We start from the raw sequence: 18,025 nt of genomic DNA on the forward strand, positions 1-18,025 counted from the left end.
AGATGGATTGCTATTATTTTGTTTTTCCTTTTTTATTTAAAATATTCAAAAAATTGCTTACCATGTCATCAACTATATGATATTCCGATTCTCAAATATGTATAAGTGAGTGTGTTTTGTTGTTTAAAAAACTTTATAAATGATCTTTATCTTGATCTATAACGCGAGATGGGCGCCGCCATCTTAGTTTGCGCTGCAGTTCACAGAGTCCTGTCAGTCGGATTTACAGCAGATGAATTGATCAGTTTCTCCCAAAATATATATAAGTAAGTGGCTGGTGAACTGGAAGAATAATAGAGTAAACTTTATTGTTACTTAGGCCCATTATGTGAGTCTGATATGAATAAATGTTGGCAAATTATATTTGAATGGATTGTCATTGCTGCTTCCACTGATGTCTGACATCAGTGTGTATTTTATAAACTCTAAATGTATTGTTTTAATGCTTATGCGTATTTAAATGTATGAAACCTTAAAAAAAAATATGTGGCTGAAAACACTGCTTAGCTGTGATATATGACAAGAGCTGCGCACATCCTTCTCGCAGCCAAAGCGTGAAAGCATAGCAACAGATCGGCCTGGTATGCTTGAAGCACTACCATACAGGTGCTGGTCATATAATTAGAATATCATCAAAAAGCTGATTTATTTCACTAATTCCATTCAAAAAGTGAAACTTGTATAGTATATTATATTCATTCATTACACACAGACTGATATATTTCAAATGTTTATTTCTTTTAATTTTGATGATTATAACTGACAACTAAGGAAAATCCCAAATTCAGTATCTCAGAAAATTAGAATATTGTGAAAAGGTTCAATATTGAAGACACCTGGTGCCACACTCTAATCAGCTAATTAACTCAAAACACCTGCAAAGGCCTTTAAATGTTCTCTCAGTCTAGTTCTGTAGGCTACACAATCATGGGGAAGACTGCTGACTTGACAGTTGTCCAAAAGACGACCATTGACACCTTGCACAAGGAGGGCAAGACACAAAAGGTCATTGCAAAAGAGGCTGGTTGTTCACAGAGCTCTGTGTCCAAGCACATTGATAGAGTGGCGAAGGGAAGGAAAAGATGTGGTAGAAAAAAGTGTACAAGCAATAGGGAAAACCGCACCCTGTAGAGGATTGTGAAACAAAACCCATTCAAAAATGTGGGGGAGATTCACAAAAGACTACAACTGCAGCTGGAGTCAGTGCTTCAAGAACCACTAAGCACAGACGTATGCAAGACATGGGTTTCAGCTGTCGCATTCCTTGTGTCAAGCCACTCTTGAACAACAGACAGCGTCAGAAGCGTCTAAAGACAAAAAGGACTGGACTGCTGCTGAGTGGTCCAAAGTTATGTTCTCTGATGAAAGTAAATTTTGCATTTCCTTTGGAAATCAGGGTCCCAGAGTCTGGAGGAAGAGAGGAGAGGCACACAATCCACGTTGCTTGAGGTCCAGTGTAAAGTTTCCACAGTCAGTGATGGTTTGGGGTGCCATGTCATCTGCTGGTGTTGGTCCACTGTGTTTTCTGAGGTCCAAGGTCAACGCAGCCGTATACCAGGAAGTTTTAGAGCACTTCATGCTTCCTGCTGCTGACCAACTATATGGAGATGCAGATTTCATTTTCCAACAGGACTTGGCACCTGCACACAGTGCCAAAGCTATGCCAAAAGTATCCCTGTTCTTAATTGGCCAGCAAACACGCCTGACCGTAACCCCATAGAAAATCTATGGGGTATTGTGAAGAGGAAGATGCGATATGCCAGACCCAACAATGCAGAAGAGCTGAAGGCCACTATCAGAGCAACCTGGGCTCTCATAACACCTGAGCAGTGCCACAGACTGATCGACTCCATGCCACGCCGCATTGCTGCAGTAATTCAGGCAAAAGGAGCCCCAACTAAGTATTGAGTGCTGTACATGCTCATACTTTTCATGTTCATACTTTTCAGTTGGCCAAGATTTCTAAAAATCCTTTCTTTGTATTGGTCTTAAGTAATATTCTAATTTTCTGAGATACTGAATTCGGGCTCAGATGAAATACTCTCACTGCCCTCAACAACCATTGTCTGCTCTTCAGTGTGACTAGGAGCCAAAAGAGCACTATCTACTGAACCGGACTTGAGTTGACCTGAGTCTCCCTTCAGCCTCAGCACGAGAAGGACCCAAGCCGCCAGGTGCAGATGCCTGTCCCTCTTCCCTCGAGAAGATTGACAGGCGAGAGCGGAGCGTCTGCATAGGCAGACGCTCACATTGAACGCAAACAGATCCCTCGAGAACTGAACGCGCATGCTCCTCACCCAGGCAGTGAACGCACAAGTCGTGTGTGTCCTCCGGTGCCAGAAATCTCAGACACAGATCAGCACAACACTTGAAACACTTCTCAGACATAGTTAGTTAGACACAACAATTGCAACAAACAAAACAGTCACTGAAGACGAAAAGAGGATGACATGTCCTCTAGGCGCCCCTTATATACTGTCTGGTCGCACTATTATGACATCATAGGCTGTTGCCGGCCAATAGGATTGGCGTGATTCGACTATCGCTTTAGACACCTGTCAGGCGAGGGCGTTCCCCATTTGCATTCTAGGACGCAGTGTGAGTTCCCTTTCAAAAGGGAACAATAGGGTTTGGGCCCTAATGACATAAACACTGCCATCACACAATCGACAGGCTGTCTGTCATTGGCAACAATGCTCATCCACGCAAGCTTTCATGCGACGAGAGTGGACCGTGCTATAATCAACACTTTTCACAATTAGTTAATCTTGACAGCTGTAACAGTAAAAACATGGTAAAGTTATCGCAGTGTAATTCTACATGTAAGACTTATTTCATATGCAAACATGCCAGCCAATCACAGCAGTGGGTGTTTACACTGAAGCCTCACAGCAGACATGCCTTTTTAAGCCCTCAGACCAGAGAAAAATAGCCTTTTACTTCTAAATTATAACAATGTTTGATGTAAAAATCATACAAACATTACAAGTTCACCTCAGGAAACACTATGAAATAATAAAAAAAAATGCAGTTCATGACCCCTTTAAAAGCCATCTGAAAGAGCAATGTAGTGTTGTCAAAAATATTGAGTTTTCAATATATATCGATACTGAAATATCTGTAATAATAAACTCTTCCAATACCAATTTCCGCTGACTAGATAAATGATATCAGCTGTTTTCTCACTCTCTCATCTCTCTGAAAGCAAGTTGACACACAAACCTGCCTCCCCTCACTCACTCTTTCTTTTTATTTGCTCAGGATGAATATTGTTGATGTTACAGGACTTGAATTTCGGCACAGGATTGCGTGTATTGAGTGGCCATCCTTCGCTCCACACGTGCATCAATGAGCCTTGGCCGCCCATGACCCTCTCAACCGGTTCACTGTTCCTTCCTTGGACCACTTTTGATAGATACAGACCACTGCAGACCGGGAACACCCCACAAAAGCTGCAGTTTTGGAGATGTTCTGCCCCAGTCGTCTAGCCGTCACAATTTGGCCCTTGTCAAACTTGCTCAAATCCTTACACTTTCCCATTTTTCCTGCTTCTAACACTTCAATCCCTAACTACTTGGAAGTACCAGTTCTACATGTAAGACTTATTTCATATGCAAACATGCCAGCCAATCACAGCAGTGGGTGTTTACACTGAAGCCTCACAGCAGACACGCCTTTTTAAGCCCTCAGACCAGAGAAAAATAGCCTTTTACTTCTAAATTATAACAATGTTTGATGTAAAAATCATACAAACATTACAAGTTCACCTCAGGAAACACTATGAAATAATAAAAAAAAATGCAGTTCATGACCCCTTTAAAAGCCATCTGAAAGAGCAATGTAGTGTTGTCAAAAATATTGAGTTTTCAATATATATCGATACTGAAATATCTATAATAATAAACGCTTCCAATACCAATTTCCGCTGACTAGATAAATGATATCAGCTGTTTTCTCACTCTCTCATCTCTCTGAAAGCAAGTTGACACACAAACCTGCCTCCCTCACTCACTCTTTCATTTTATTTGCTCAGGATGAATATTGTTGATGTTACAGGACTTGAATTTCGGCACAGGATTGCGTGTATTGAGTGCACGCACATAAAGCCTCCTCTCAGTACAAAATTGAGTACTTTTTCACTGCTTATTGCGTTCTCCAAAAATCCAGTTATCCAAAATCATAACAGATGCCCTTAATTCTTTTACCAAGTCAAAATAACAAAATGGATTGGAAAAAAAAAATGTGACAGAAGACTCTCAAGGATCCATGTGCAGAGTTTATTAGAAGGGACAAACCTTTCAAAATCAGAGCGAACAATCTGAGCAGACAAATTCAAATCACAAGGCAATAAAGGGGAAACACAAATGCAGCAGGGTAGTACATGGGTAAATCCACAGGTAAGAGAAACACTCAAATGCACTTGAAAGGTACAAGACTTAGCAAGGATAGAGAAGGTTCAGGTCTTTATATTTGGTGGCTAATGAGGGCTAATGTGGTTCAGGTATGAGATCAGTACTTTTGGTGATGCTCCTTTATGTGGCAGGTGAGGGGTATGACCGGGGCAAGTGTGGATATTACAAAATATGTATGTTTAAAATATGTTTCTTACACCAACAGACAGCAGAAAGATCTATAGTCAAATCTGATCAACTTATTGTAAATACACTAATGCTATAGTGAATGAAAATCATGAGTGCGACATGCAGTGCAATGTCGAATACAATATAGACCGATCATGCATAACATTATGACCACCTTCCTAATATTGTGTTGGTCCCCCTTTTGCTGCAAAAACACCCCTGACCTGTTGAGGCATGGACTCCACAAGACCCCTAAAGGTGTGCTGTGGTATCTGGCAAAAGATGTTAGCAGCAGATCCTTTAAGTCCTGTAAGTTGTGAGGTGGGGCCTCCATGGATCAGACTTGTTTGTTCAGCACATCCCACAGATGCTCGATTTGATGGTGATCTGAGGAATTTGAAGGCCAAGTCAACACCTCAAACTCATTGTTGTGCTCCTCAAATCATTCCTGAACCATTTTTGCTTTGTGGCAGGGTGCATTATCCTGCTGAAAGAGGCCTTTTCCATGAAAGGGTGTACATGGTCTGCAACAATGCTTAGGTAGGTGGTACATCTCAAAGTAACATCCACATGGATGGCAGGACCCAAGGTTTTCCAGCACAACATTGCCCAATGCATCACACTGCTGCTGCCGGCTTGCCTTCTTCCCATAGTGCATCCTGGTGCCATGTGCTCCCTAGGTAAGTGACGCACATGCACCCGGCCATCCACGTGATGTAAAAGATATTGTGATTCATCAGACCAGGCCACATTCTTCCATTGCTCTGTGGTCTAGTTCTGATGCTCACGTGCCCACTGTTGGTTCTTTCGGCGGTGGACAGGGGTCAGCATGGGCACCCTGACTGGTCTGTGGCTATGCAGCCCCATACACAACAAACTGCGATGCCATGTGTATTCTGACACCTTTCTATCAGAAACAGCATCAACTTCTTGAGCAATTTGAGCTACAGTAGCTCATCTGTAGGTTCGGACCACACGGGCCAGCCTTCGCTCCACACGTGTATCAATGAGCCTTGGCCGCCCATGACCCTCTCTCCGGTTCACTGTTCCTTCCTTGGACCACTTTTGATAGATACGGACCACTGCAGACCGGGAACACCCCACAAAAGCTGCAGTTTTGGAGATGTTCTGCCCCAGTCGTCTAGGCATCACAATTTGGCCCTTGTCAAACTTGCTCAAGTCCTTACACTTTCCCATTTTTCCTGCTTCTAACACATCAACTTTGAGGACAAAAGGTTCACTTGCTGCCACCCTCTAACAGGTGTCGTGATGAAGAGATAATCAGTGTTATTCACTTCACGATCATAATGTTATGCCTGATCGGTGTATGCAATACACAGAATACTGGGCACAATATAAAAATAAAAAATAATATACACACTATTTAGTATTTACCATTAAAAGAATACAGAATATACAAACTGCATCAAACAGTTTCAATTGGAATGTTTTAAAATAGAGCCTAGAAAAGGTAGCCCAAGTTGTAATGGCATCAGTTTAACCACATATAAAAATACCTGGTGACAAAAGAGTTCTCTGTGCTTAAATATAAAGGATTTACATATAAAAAAAGTACAAGTACTTATAGAAATATTTATTCAAGTAAAACTAATAACCTTAATAGTTACTTGAGTAAGAGTAAAAAAGTATCCAATGAAAAAAAACTACTCAAGTAGCTACAAGTTAATGATTATATTATTATCATAATTAAATATCTTAGCAACAAACACAGAAGAGACAAGCATTATTTCTGGCATTTCATTTGTAGCCCCAATATCATTAGGCCTACATATCCTATGCTTTGTATAATAACATATACAGATACATATGGATTATTAGACAATGTCAAAATAAAGTAAGTGCAGAGTTTTGCGCTCAAAGGCATGTAAAGGGAACGTGCTCACGCTGATGACTGCTACTGAGCATCTGAACACAAACAACGGTCAAATATACATTGACGGATCTTCTTTATTCTCTAAAATTTAATCACATGTATATTTCTGCAAATGCATGCAAAGTCCTTAACTGTTTCTAAGCAAAGGCATTCCTTTTCAAGACAAACAGGTCCCCGCCACCGCACAATACCCACAAATTGTGGGTTAACGGTGTTCATTTCATACTCTGTTAACAATGGTAGCTTATTTAATGTATAAATTAAGGTTTTAAAAAAAGTTATCAACTTGTTTGATGAAGTCTTTGAACAGAATCGACTAAAAAGAATGACTAATTTGTGAATGGGGCATGCTTATGCCCCAAAAAAAAAAAAAAAAAAAAAAAAGACAGCGCTTGGAATAAACTACATTTATATGTATTGCATTAGAATAAGGTAATGAGAGGAATGTCGCCCGGTGTTTTTTTTCTTTAGAAATGTATTGTTAAATGTAAAACATTTAAATCTACTCTTAACGGTACAAAATTTCAAAAACTTTACTCAAGTAAAAGTAACGAAGTAAATGTACTTCATTACAACCCACCTCTGTGATTAGTGTAATTTAATTTCTGAATGAATTGTCATATGTCTTCTTATGTTACTTAGATGTTTGAAACTCTTTCCACACTGAGGGCATACGTAAGGGTTCTCTTCAGAGTGAATCCTTGTGTGAGTTTTAAGATGTTCTTTACGAGTGAAACTCTTTTGACACAGGTGACAACTGAAAGGCCTCTCTCCAGTGTGAATTCTTCTGTGTCTCTTAAGGTCACCTTTATGTGTGAAACTATTTCCACACTGAGAGCATGTGAAAGGACTCTCTCCAGTGTGAATTCCAATGTGATCATTAAGGCTTCTTTTATATGTAAAACTCATTCCACACTGATGACATGTGAATGGCTTCTCTCCAGTGTGAATTCGTACGTGATCCTTAAGGTTTCCTTTTTGTGTGAAACTCTTTCCACAGTGCTGGCAAGTAAACGGCTTCTCTCCAGTGTGAATTCTTATGTGAGCCTTAAGGTGACCTTTTTGTGTGAAACTCTTTCCACATTGAGGGCAGGTAAAAGAATTTTTAGATCTTTTTTGTGGCAAATTCTTAACTGTCTGTGAGCCATTAAAAGATTCTTGTCCAGTTTTGAATCTGCAAGGCCTGTAATACTGATGTTTCTTCTCAGCTTCATTCAGTTCTTGACTTTCCACTTTCACATCCATCAGCTCTGAAATAAACATGTAGTTGTCAAAAATTAATCAAAAGGAACAAAACCAATTATACAAGTTCATACACAGTGCAATTTTAGCCGTCAGCAGAGCAATTTTTTCTTGATGAATTAATCAACAAGAACTGATCTAGTTGAAGAATTGATCTTTGTTTCAACATCATTCATTGAAAAGAAAGTTACAGACAGGTGGGGTTGATCAAGGGAGCGTTTACATGACACAGTTACCAACAAGAACTGATTGAAGAATCAGCCAATAATCTGTATCGGCTGATAAAAGCAATTATTTTCACCATTGGCCATCTGCCAATTGTTTAAAAACAGCCGATGATCAGGACTGATTATATCCTGTCAATCAAAAGGGGGCGGAAAAACATGTCAGAATGCAACTCATACTGCATGTGAAGAAAATGTCTCTTGCATTGAACTTGGGCTGTCCGAGTTAATGAGACAATGCATTAACAGTTAAAAAAAATTGTTACATTAAAGCAGGCTCTCTTTGACCCTACGAATCACCTGTAGTTCAAGCCAGGGTTAACAGGTTTGTGTTTTGTGTTATTTTTAGAGTGCCTCCCATCCAGTAAATCGCAAAGAGCTTTGTAGTTTGTTCTGGTAAATTTCAAATTCTGTCCATTTTATTAGGGCTGCACGATTAATCGTATTTTAATCATGATAAACCATTTCTACTTCTCTTAATTAAAGGGATCCTATAATGCTCCTTTTACAAGATGTAATAAAAGTCCCTGGTGTCCCCAGAATGTGGCTGTGAATCTCAAAATACCTCACAGATCATTTATTATAGCTTGTCAAATTTGCCCCTATTTGGGTGTGAGCAAAAACACGACGTTTTTGTGTGTGTCCCTTTAAATGCAAAGGAGCTGCTGCCCCAGGCTGCTTTCCAGAAGAGGGTGGAGCTGTAGCAGCTCGTGCTTCGGTTGCTCAACAACAAAGCTGGAGAATCTCACTTGCAGCCAAAATGATGACTGTCAGTTCAAACCGGAGTCGGACACTGATGGAGAGACTCAAGAAGAAGTTACAGCTTACAGAGTAATTTATACGGTTAGTAGATAAATTTGCATTCTTTCACCTACGTCGCATTGCCCAACTCCATCCCTTCAACAGTACCAAAGACGCCGAAACTGTCATCCATGCATTTGTCTCATCACGCCTTGATTACTGTAATGCCCTCTTCATTGGTCTACCTGCCAGCTCCAATTCCAGATTACAATACATTCAAAACTCTGCTGCTAGAATACTCACCCATACCAAGCATTCTGCTCACATCACCCCAATTTTGTATGATCTCCACTGTCTTCCAGTTGCCTACCGTATTAAATTCAAAATTCTTCTGCTCACTTTTAAATCTTTGCATGGTTTGGCTCCCCCTTATCTCTGTAATATGCTCATCCCCTATTCTCCAACTCACTCACTACGTTCCTCTGACTCTGGCCTTCTCGTTGTCCCTCGGCATCGCCTCTCTTCAATGGGGGGCAGATCATCCTCCCACGCTCACTCTGTTGTGTCAATAATATCTCTGAATTTAAATCATTACTCAAAACTCACCTATTTTCTGAATGTTATACCCCTGATTTGATTAATTGATTACTCTGCATTATTACTATTATTTCTCTGAATGTTATGTCTCTTAAGTCCTGTTTTGTAATTTTGTACTTGACTATTTTTCTGTATACTTCCATTATTGTTTCTCATCATTGTCTACTTGTATTATCTCTTCCCTGTTAATTGTTCACTGTAAAGCGTCCTTGAGCTCTGGAAAGGCGCTATATAAATAAAACGTATTATTATTATTATTATTATTATTATTATTATTATGTAGTTACTGTGGAGTTGATTCAACTCATCGACTAGCATGTGCCGTCACGTTAATCTTTTGTGCAAATCCAGCATTGAATTCTCTCCTTCTCCTTCTCTGTGCCAAACTTTCCATTAGCATCTGCTCTAGAATTTTGTTTTGTGTGAAACATGACAGGGATTAGGGATGAACATAAGCAGTGTGTAATCTGTGCGTAAGCGGCATGTCAATCCAGCCCTAGATTCTTGAACATATTGTTTGTGATCATGGTTGGTGAATAAATATGGTTTGTCCAACCTCTGTGCTACAATGCAAAGTAAATTTTAACATAATTTGGAATTATTTAAATTAATATTAGGAATTTCACTTTTTCATGTTTTAGCAAAAAAGGAGAGAAGCTTCTTAAGGTTTTACCAGTTTTAATAATGTAAAGCAGCTGAAAACTATATACCCGCCATCTGTATGCAAAGTTTAGTCATTTCAAAGATGAAAATGGCTAAAAGAAAAAAAGACGAGTATCATTCTTTGTGGTCTGTGTATGAATTTGCATTTGTGAAGCAATCTGGATCTATGGTTTGTCTCATCTGCAACTGAATTCCTTCTCATAAAATAGCCTAATGTGAAGAGAAATTACAAAGCATTCACCAAAACCAAACTATCTGTATCGGCAGATATTATTCTGAATTACTGGCTATCGTTGGAGCAAAAGTCCAAATATCTATCTAGTTTATTTTTTCAATTTACACAGACCCTCTTCTCTGTTATTGATTCTGTGCTCAGTCCCCCTGTCAACATTTTTCCTGATGCTTCTGTATCACTGTGTGAACAATTCTGTACCTTTTTTAATGAGAAAACTGTTCAATTAAGATTGAACTTGCCCTTGGTTAACTCTATTCAACCTGAGAGATCAAGCAGTCCGATGCTGTGGAACGATTTTCAGCCTGTTTCACTTGAATCCTGTAAAGCCATTGTTGAAAGTTTAAGATCAACTTCATTTTCTCTCGATATCATTCCATCTAGATTTCTAAAACAGATTTTCAGTACTGTTGGACATGATCTTTTAACTATCTTTAACACTAGTCTAAACTACTGGGGTTGTTCCTGACTGCCTAAAAACAGCTACAGTAACTCCATTATTAAAGATGCCCAATCTTGATTCTTCCAACTTTAATAACTTTAGGGCTATATCAAACTTGTCATTTCTCTCTAAGATTCTTGAGAAAATTGTGTTGAACCAGCTGCAGTCCCATTTGTCTTCAAATAATATTTTAAGGTTCAATATTCAATCAGGTTTTAAGTCTCAGCACAGCACGGAAACTGCAGTTGTAAATGATATTTTACTAGAAACAGATAAAGGGAATACCGTGGCTCTGGTGCTACTAGATTTAAGCTCTGCATTTGATATGGTTGACCACAACATCTTGATTTCCAGGTTGAAGAGCTGTGTTGGACTACAGTGAAAGGTATTGAATTGGTTTCAATCTTTTTTAGCTAACAGAAGCTGTAGTGTTTCTATTGGCCAACATAGTTCGTCCTCACACCCACTCGCTTGTGGGGTGCCACAGGGCTCAATTCTTGCTCCAGTTTTATTTTCTATATTCATGCTGCCAATGAGTGCTATCTTTGAGAAATACGGAGTGTCATTCCACCTTTATACGGATGATACTCAGCTGTACTTTCCCTTGCAGCATGAAAGTAAAGAGTTTTTAGGACCTCAGTTGAATTGTATAAATGAATTACAAATATGGTTGAAGCAGAATCTCTTAGTGTTAAATGAGAACAAAACCAAAATCATTCTGTTTGGTTCAAAGTCATATGAAGACTGTGCCCTTCATTTTGGTCATTTCTCTTCCTACCTTACACCTTGTGCCAAAAATCGGGGTGTTCTTTTTGATTGCAACCTGGGTTTTGAAAATCAAATTAGTGCAGTGGTCAAATCATATTTTTTCCACTTATGGCATTTATCAAAAATCAAATCTTTACTCTCTGTTAAACAGTTTGAACAGATTATTCACTTGTTTGTTCAATCTTGTCTAGATTACTGTAATTCACTTTACTATGGTATAAGTCAGTCTTCTATAGTGCGCCTACAGATGGTCCAAAATGCTACTGCAAGATTTATTTCAGGCAGGTGAAAGTTTAATCACATCGTGCTCATTCTTATTTCACTAAACTGGTTACCAGTTAAATTTAGAATTAGTTTTAAAGGTGCCCTCGAATCAAAAATTGAATTTTCCTTAGCATAGTTGAATAACAAGAGTTCAGTACATGGAAAAGACATGCACTGAGTTTCAAACCCCATTGTTTCCTCCTTCTTATATAAACCTCATTTGTTTAAAATACATCCGGAGAACAGGCGAATCTCAACATAACACCGACTGTTACGTAACAGTCGGGGACTCCGCCCCCAATATTTGCATATGCTCATGATCCAGGCCAGGCGGAACCGCCCAGCGGAATCATCGGAAGTTCTGCAAGCAGAGTGAAGAAACAAGCCAAGCGAGGATAACAGCGAAAATGGCAGATCATGGAAATAAATGTTATGTTCCAGGCTGTGAAGGGGATGTGAAAACTTTTCATAGTCTTCCTCCAGAAAAAAACTGTCAAAAGGCATGGCTGATGTTTATCTATAACCGGATACCGGAACAATTTAACTCAAAGTTGTTAGTTTGCTCTGCCCATTTCACCACGGACAGCTTTTCTAACCTGGGACAATATCAAGCAGGCTTCGCTCAGCGTTTGACACTGAAGAAAGGGGTAATTCCAACTATATTCCCGCAAGCAGTAAGTAGTGCTTTTATCCACATCTTGGCTGTAGAAACTATTTCTGATTAAATGTAAAGTTTCTTAGTGAGCTAACAACATTAACGACCATGTACCCAGTGTTGTCTAGATCTAATGCAAGATGCTAGTACAGTAACAAATAGCAAAGTTTACGTAACTACTATTAACGGTGAGGTTAAAATTTATTACTGTCTTTGTTAAATAAATCTATAACATAACCGTAGATACATATGCCAATTCTCTTTTGTCGGATATAATTATAATTTGACCTATATTTAACCAACAACACATTACACCGAAGCTAACTATGTTAGTTTATTTGCTTACAGATAGCTACAGATACTCGATCCTTCTAGCTAACTTTCTACACCGTTCAAACTGAAACGATAGTCATTTGACAAGACATTTAGTCACTTTTTTTCAAATATTTTTATTTTTGAGAACTTGTATGACTTGTATGCGTACACCTGTGGAAAAAGATATTTATAGACGATGTAAGTTTTTGTTACTAATAGCTAAATCGTAATCACACTACGGCAGCTGAGTAGTAAACATGACACTGCTTTTTTGGAATGTCTTCTATGCTTTACTTTGGTTGGCTAAATAAATCAAATTTAAAATCATATCGGTAATGTCAATATATTAGAAACAAATTTTCGTTCGTTGTTTAGAGTTGTTATTGCAAAGTGAAGAAGCTATCATTGTAAAACCATACAGCGACACATTATTACAATTATTTTTTTTTACAATGCTAAAAACAAAGTTGCAAATACTGACGTTATGAGTTATAGTGTAAAGTTAACGCTATATGCTAGTTCCATTGACGTAACAGTTACGTTTTGCAGGTGCATACTGAAAATAAAGACTAACTTACCACTCAGAAACGTCTATGGCCAATCGCAACAAAATTGGTTGTTCCTCTACATCTGCATCTTCGTCAGAAACAGGCTCAAACATATAAGGTTGAATACCAAAACTCTCCATCGTTCACGCCGTACAGTACAGATTTGTTCGCTATCAGTGTGAGCTACTGGAAGGAGCCGAACAGTGAAACAGCCAATCAGAGCGGAGCACCATATTACTATTCATGAGCCTTCCAAATAAGGCAAAAACAGACCTTTTCATTCTAGGGGCTATTTGTGGGGTTATAAATGGAGCTGTAAAACCATATCTGGACAATTTTCGGCCATAAAAAAGCCACATACCCTCTATGTAGATATCAGGGAACAATTTAAAATGTTTTTTCAAATCACTCAAGGGCACCTTTAAAATTTTAACTTTTGTTTACAAATCCTTGCACAATCAAGCAACACCATATCTCTCCAAGGCAATCTCTACTTATAAACCAAATAGGTCTCTAAGATCCAATAATCTTGGTCTCCTCACTGTTCCTAGATCTAGGTTCCATTGAAGAGGTGATCGAGCCTTCGCTGTTGCTGGTCCTAGTCTATGGAACAATTTACCAGCTTCTAGCTACACCTTCTCTGCCTGTATTTAAATGCCAGCTTAAAAATCATCTCACGTCAATTGCTTTTATCTAGCCAGGTTAATTGTATTGTTATGTTTTCAATGTTTTGTTGTCTCTTATTCATTTTATTCTACCTGTATTGTACAGCACTTTGGATAAACTAGTAGTTGTGTGAAAGTGCTTTATGAATAAAGAAAGAAAGAAATCAATTTGTGGAGAAATTTAGTATTGGTGCATCTCTAGTTTTCAACTAATCAAATAATATTTCATTAGTTTTGGCCATTTATTTACATGACAATTGTGTTTTGGGGGCCTGAGGCCCTTTCTTCATACATGGATTACTCTGTTATCTGGATTTTACTGATGTAGGATTGTTAGGTTTTTCGAAGCTCATCCAGGAATTGCTGTCATAGGAACAGTTCTGTAAGCTCAAACCTGGCAGGCTAATTTAATGTAAACTAGATTAGATTGCATCTTTTAAGTGGAGATGATACTTCAAGTCTGTCCAAGCCACTGCTACTTTCTTACAAGTGTACCCTATTGAACCAGGGACAATAATAATTTAATAATAATTTAAAAATTTGAAAATAATAATGTAATGTTGTGTAGTCTATAATAAGACACAACTTTAAACACAGAGATTTGTGAGGGAATAATTACCTAATAAACTTTCACACATGATGTCTACGCAGTAAGGTGCAGATAACTAATAAGAAAATGCGGTCTGCTGCACTATTGAAATATATTCTTGACCCTTAAGAAACTTTATGTAACAAATCTGATTTACTGGTAAAATTAAATGAATTGCTAATTACAACATGAAATAAAAATGTAAAGCTTGTACAATTAGGCTACTAGAAATTGTGAAATAATGGACATAAAACAGTGTACATTTCATTTAACTATTATAACTTTTGTAATTTTAGTCGCTCAGCTGTTTCCTTGTAAAGGTCCAAAAGTTTTTTGTCAGGTGTGTGTTATTTTTTTTTTAATATGATGTCATTATGTTGCTGACAGCCAATCACTGCATTGCTAATCATGGTTTCAAGTATTGATATATCTGCCCTTTCCAATGATCAGTTATGATAAGAAGATCTGGCAGCTGTCAAATCATCTGGACCCCAGAAAACACAAACTTTTGAAAACGCTTTTGAAAACAATACTGTTATAGCTAGTCCTTGTGTACACTGTGACGCATTCTTCAAAACGCTTACACTGAATGTCCTACTCCAGGCATGGGCAACTTCGGTCCTGGAGGGCCACTGTCCTGCAGAGTTTAGCTCCAACCCTAATCAAACACACCTGAACAAGCTAATCAATGTCTTAGGATTACTAGAAAGCTACAGGCAGGTGAGTTTAATCATGGTTGGAGCTAAACCATGCAGGACAGTGGCCCTTCAGGACCGAAGTTGCCCATCCCTGTCCTACGCCTTCCCTATTCTACTTACGGAAAAAACGAAACTGCCGCTGAGAAAGGCGTAGAACATTCAGCTTAAGCGTTTTGAAGAATGCAGAAACGGAAAGTACGTTCAAGGCGATATTTTGTGTTTATAAAGCATAAACGGTTGTATTTTTTTCGAAAATGACCGATTGTTTCGCTAGATAAGACCCTTATTCCTCGTCTGGTATCGTTTAAAGCCCTTTGAAGCTGCACTGAAACAATTTGGACCTTCAACCTGTTGGTAGCTGTTGAAATCCACTATAAGGAGAATAATCCTGGAATGTTTTCTCAAAAACCTTAATTTCTTTTCGACTGATTAAAGAAAGACATGAACATCTTGGACGACATGGGGGTGAGTAAATTATCAGGAAAATTTATTTAAAAGTGGACTAATCATTCAAAACATTTGTAGACATGGGTTGTATGACAGCACTACAAAATACAACAAAGTGAAAGACTATTGCCTTATCGTTGTGGGCTTTAAATGGGGTGAGGGCTAATTGTTATAATACACAAGAGGACCTAGTGTAAATATTACAAATGGGTTGACTCGTTGTCTTACCACCAAGCCACACTGGCCGAATTTTTGGCCCCGGTAACATTTTCAGCCCTCATTTTTAATAAACTCAGCTGTCTGCTCCTTGCTCCCTAAAACAAAACGAAATATTAGAACATATATTAAGTTTTGCCTCAGACCTCAGACCACCTAACAAATGAAGCCGTGCAGTGGTAACGCAGGGGTTAAATTTACATTTTTAAGAAAGACCCCTGGCTTTTAACACTTGTTTCACTAGTTTGAGTAAAACACAATACTTACATTTATAAGTATATTCCTCTGTCACCTGCCATTTTCTTTGGAAAAAAATCCTGTCGTCACTGGTGCAGGATAGGCTAGGCTGTGAAGGATCCTGGAGGCGTGTCTGCCGTCAGTGCTTTGGGCGGAGCTAGAGTCACGAGCGCGTGCAGCTTCTGCGTAGAGATCGCACGCTAGCTGCGACATCATTATAAATAAAAAGGGAACAAAAACGTTCGTATTGTTTACATTATATGCACTTGCACGCCGATTGCCAACAAAACACAGACATCTGATGCAGCTTTACTCTCCGTCCGCGATCTGCAAATCCAGGGCCGAACTGGGACTTGTTTACAAAGCATTCATCACCGAATTCCCGGGAACAAACAAACATAGATGCATAACTCCGCATCTGCCTTGGAAAAACAAACTTTATCCTCTGTTCCCTTAACACTGGGTTCTTTGGGAAGCTGAAAAAGGTAATCTTTCCCTCACAACCAAAAACACACTCCTTTGTTTACAGGAGCGGCATCTCATTTTGGAGGCTGCATCCTCTGGAGATCGCATTTGAAGGCTGCACGTCATCAAGGATGTCATATTTAAGAAACTTAACCGTAATAAATTTGACTGATATTCACTGTGAGGTGTAAAATACTGTAATTTCTTTCTTACGTTGCAATCTAATGGTTCTTATTCTTAAATGAGACTGCCTCGATGATGTATGCAGCCTTCAAAGGATGCAGCCCCTGAATTGGGACACAGCCATAGTTGAAAAATCTCTTGGCTTCCGTATTCCTAATGAAACGCGTTGATGGGCATGCTCTTGGTGATGTGTGTGCGCACGCTTATCAGGGAGAAGTGCCTATACAAGGAATTCCACTCTCTTTTGACGTCATAAAGGACACACTCAAAAAAAAAAAAAACGAACCCACTATGCATGAAATAGCATTACACCCCCCTTTAAAGGAATTTAGGAACTGGACTGTTCCAAATAGTGTGAAAACAGGAAAAAAAATTTAGAAGTTGTATTTTAAATTGCATTTGTATTTTAAAATGTATTTTATCATTTAGCTCATTTACTGATTCCAGGACCAAATTTAGACACACCTGCATCAGACATTCGGTGAACAGAGTGTATGCATGATGTCTGAAGCTGAGAACAGACCCGTCCTAACTTTCAATCAGTCATTTCTTTATAAAATAACAGTTTATATGACTGTAAACATTTTCCAAAATTACTGTTCATTTCTTTAGAAAAAAAACCCCATTGTAATAAGAAATGGAAACCAACCTATTTGGTCCTTAGTGTCTTCATTTTTCAGTTTGCATGGTTCTGGAATTCGTACGTCTTCACTCTTAAACTCCATGTCTATAATCCTATGTCATATAGATCTCTGCTGTTTCACCTTTCCTACTTGTTTGCACATTTTGTCATGTTTAAGACGATGAGAGTAATGGACTGAAAAGAATTAATAGATGCAAATTAAGTCTTTCAGTTACTGTATCATTTACACATTCATATAATCATTAAAAGGTACAAACGTTCTACCTTCATTTCATATTACTTTTTTTAATGGGTTGAGACTATTATGCTTATGTAATAAAATTTAAAAAACTTCAAATCCATTTGACCGTTCTGAATCGCTTTCAACAACTTAAACACTTAAAAAGCCACAAACCTTTCCTCAGCTGAATCCTAGCAGACACATCGCCTGTTGCAGCATTATGACGCCACGACACCGATCAAAATAAAAGTCATCTTTAAATACGTCAGCATATTTTTATTTGGTGAAATGCATATTTAAACACATATGTCCTCAAAATATGTGACACATTTGCATAATAATAACAATGTCAATTTACAAATTATTAAGTTCAATGCCCCAAAACGCATTTTTAATTGTAATGTTACTTAAATATAATGTAATGACATTCTGTGTGGAGCCGCTTGGTAGGGATGGCGCGGAGTGTATTTTAACCTCATTGGACGACATATGTATTT

The 18,025-nt window shown here is 38.5% G+C and overlaps 2 protein-coding genes across 6 annotated transcripts in view; one reads left to right on the forward strand and one right to left on the reverse strand.

Moving 5' to 3' along the window:
- The window catches only part of LOC125251847 (gastrula zinc finger protein XlCGF57.1-like), a 37,439-nt gene that overhangs the window by 14,483 nt on the left and 4,931 nt on the right, over window positions 1–18,025 (forward strand). The gene's annotated exons all lie outside the window — the stretch shown is intronic.
- On the reverse strand, window positions 5,584–17,759 carry LOC125251850 (gastrula zinc finger protein XlCGF49.1-like). 5 transcript variants are annotated; one of them, XR_007181086.1, is made up of 5 exons: window positions 17,703–17,759; window positions 17,315–17,482; window positions 16,048–16,221; window positions 15,793–15,878; window positions 5,584–7,724 (listed from the first exon to the last, which is right to left on the reverse strand). XR_007181086.1 is itself a non-coding variant. In XM_048164959.1 (3 exons), the coding sequence occupies exons 2-3, from the start codon at window positions 17,388–17,390 to the stop codon at window positions 7,063–7,065; spliced, it is 738 nt and encodes a 245-aa protein (XP_048020916.1). In that variant the 5' UTR covers window positions 17,391–17,482; window positions 17,703–17,759; the 3' UTR covers window positions 5,584–7,062. The 5 variants fall into 5 exon arrangements, 2 of the variants coding, with proteins under 2 accessions (XP_048020916.1, XP_048020917.1); XR_007181087.1 differs by lacking the exon at window positions 5,584–7,724 and having other exon boundaries at window positions 15,582–15,878; window positions 16,048–16,217; XR_007181085.1 differs by lacking the exon at window positions 5,584–7,724 and having other exon boundaries at window positions 15,582–15,878.

This window comes from Megalobrama amblycephala, linkage group LG17 (genome assembly GCF_018812025.1).
Source record: "Megalobrama amblycephala isolate DHTTF-2021 linkage group LG17, ASM1881202v1, whole genome shotgun sequence".
In the NCBI taxonomy this organism is placed as follows: Eukaryota; Metazoa; Chordata; class Actinopteri; order Cypriniformes; family Xenocyprididae; genus Megalobrama; species Megalobrama amblycephala.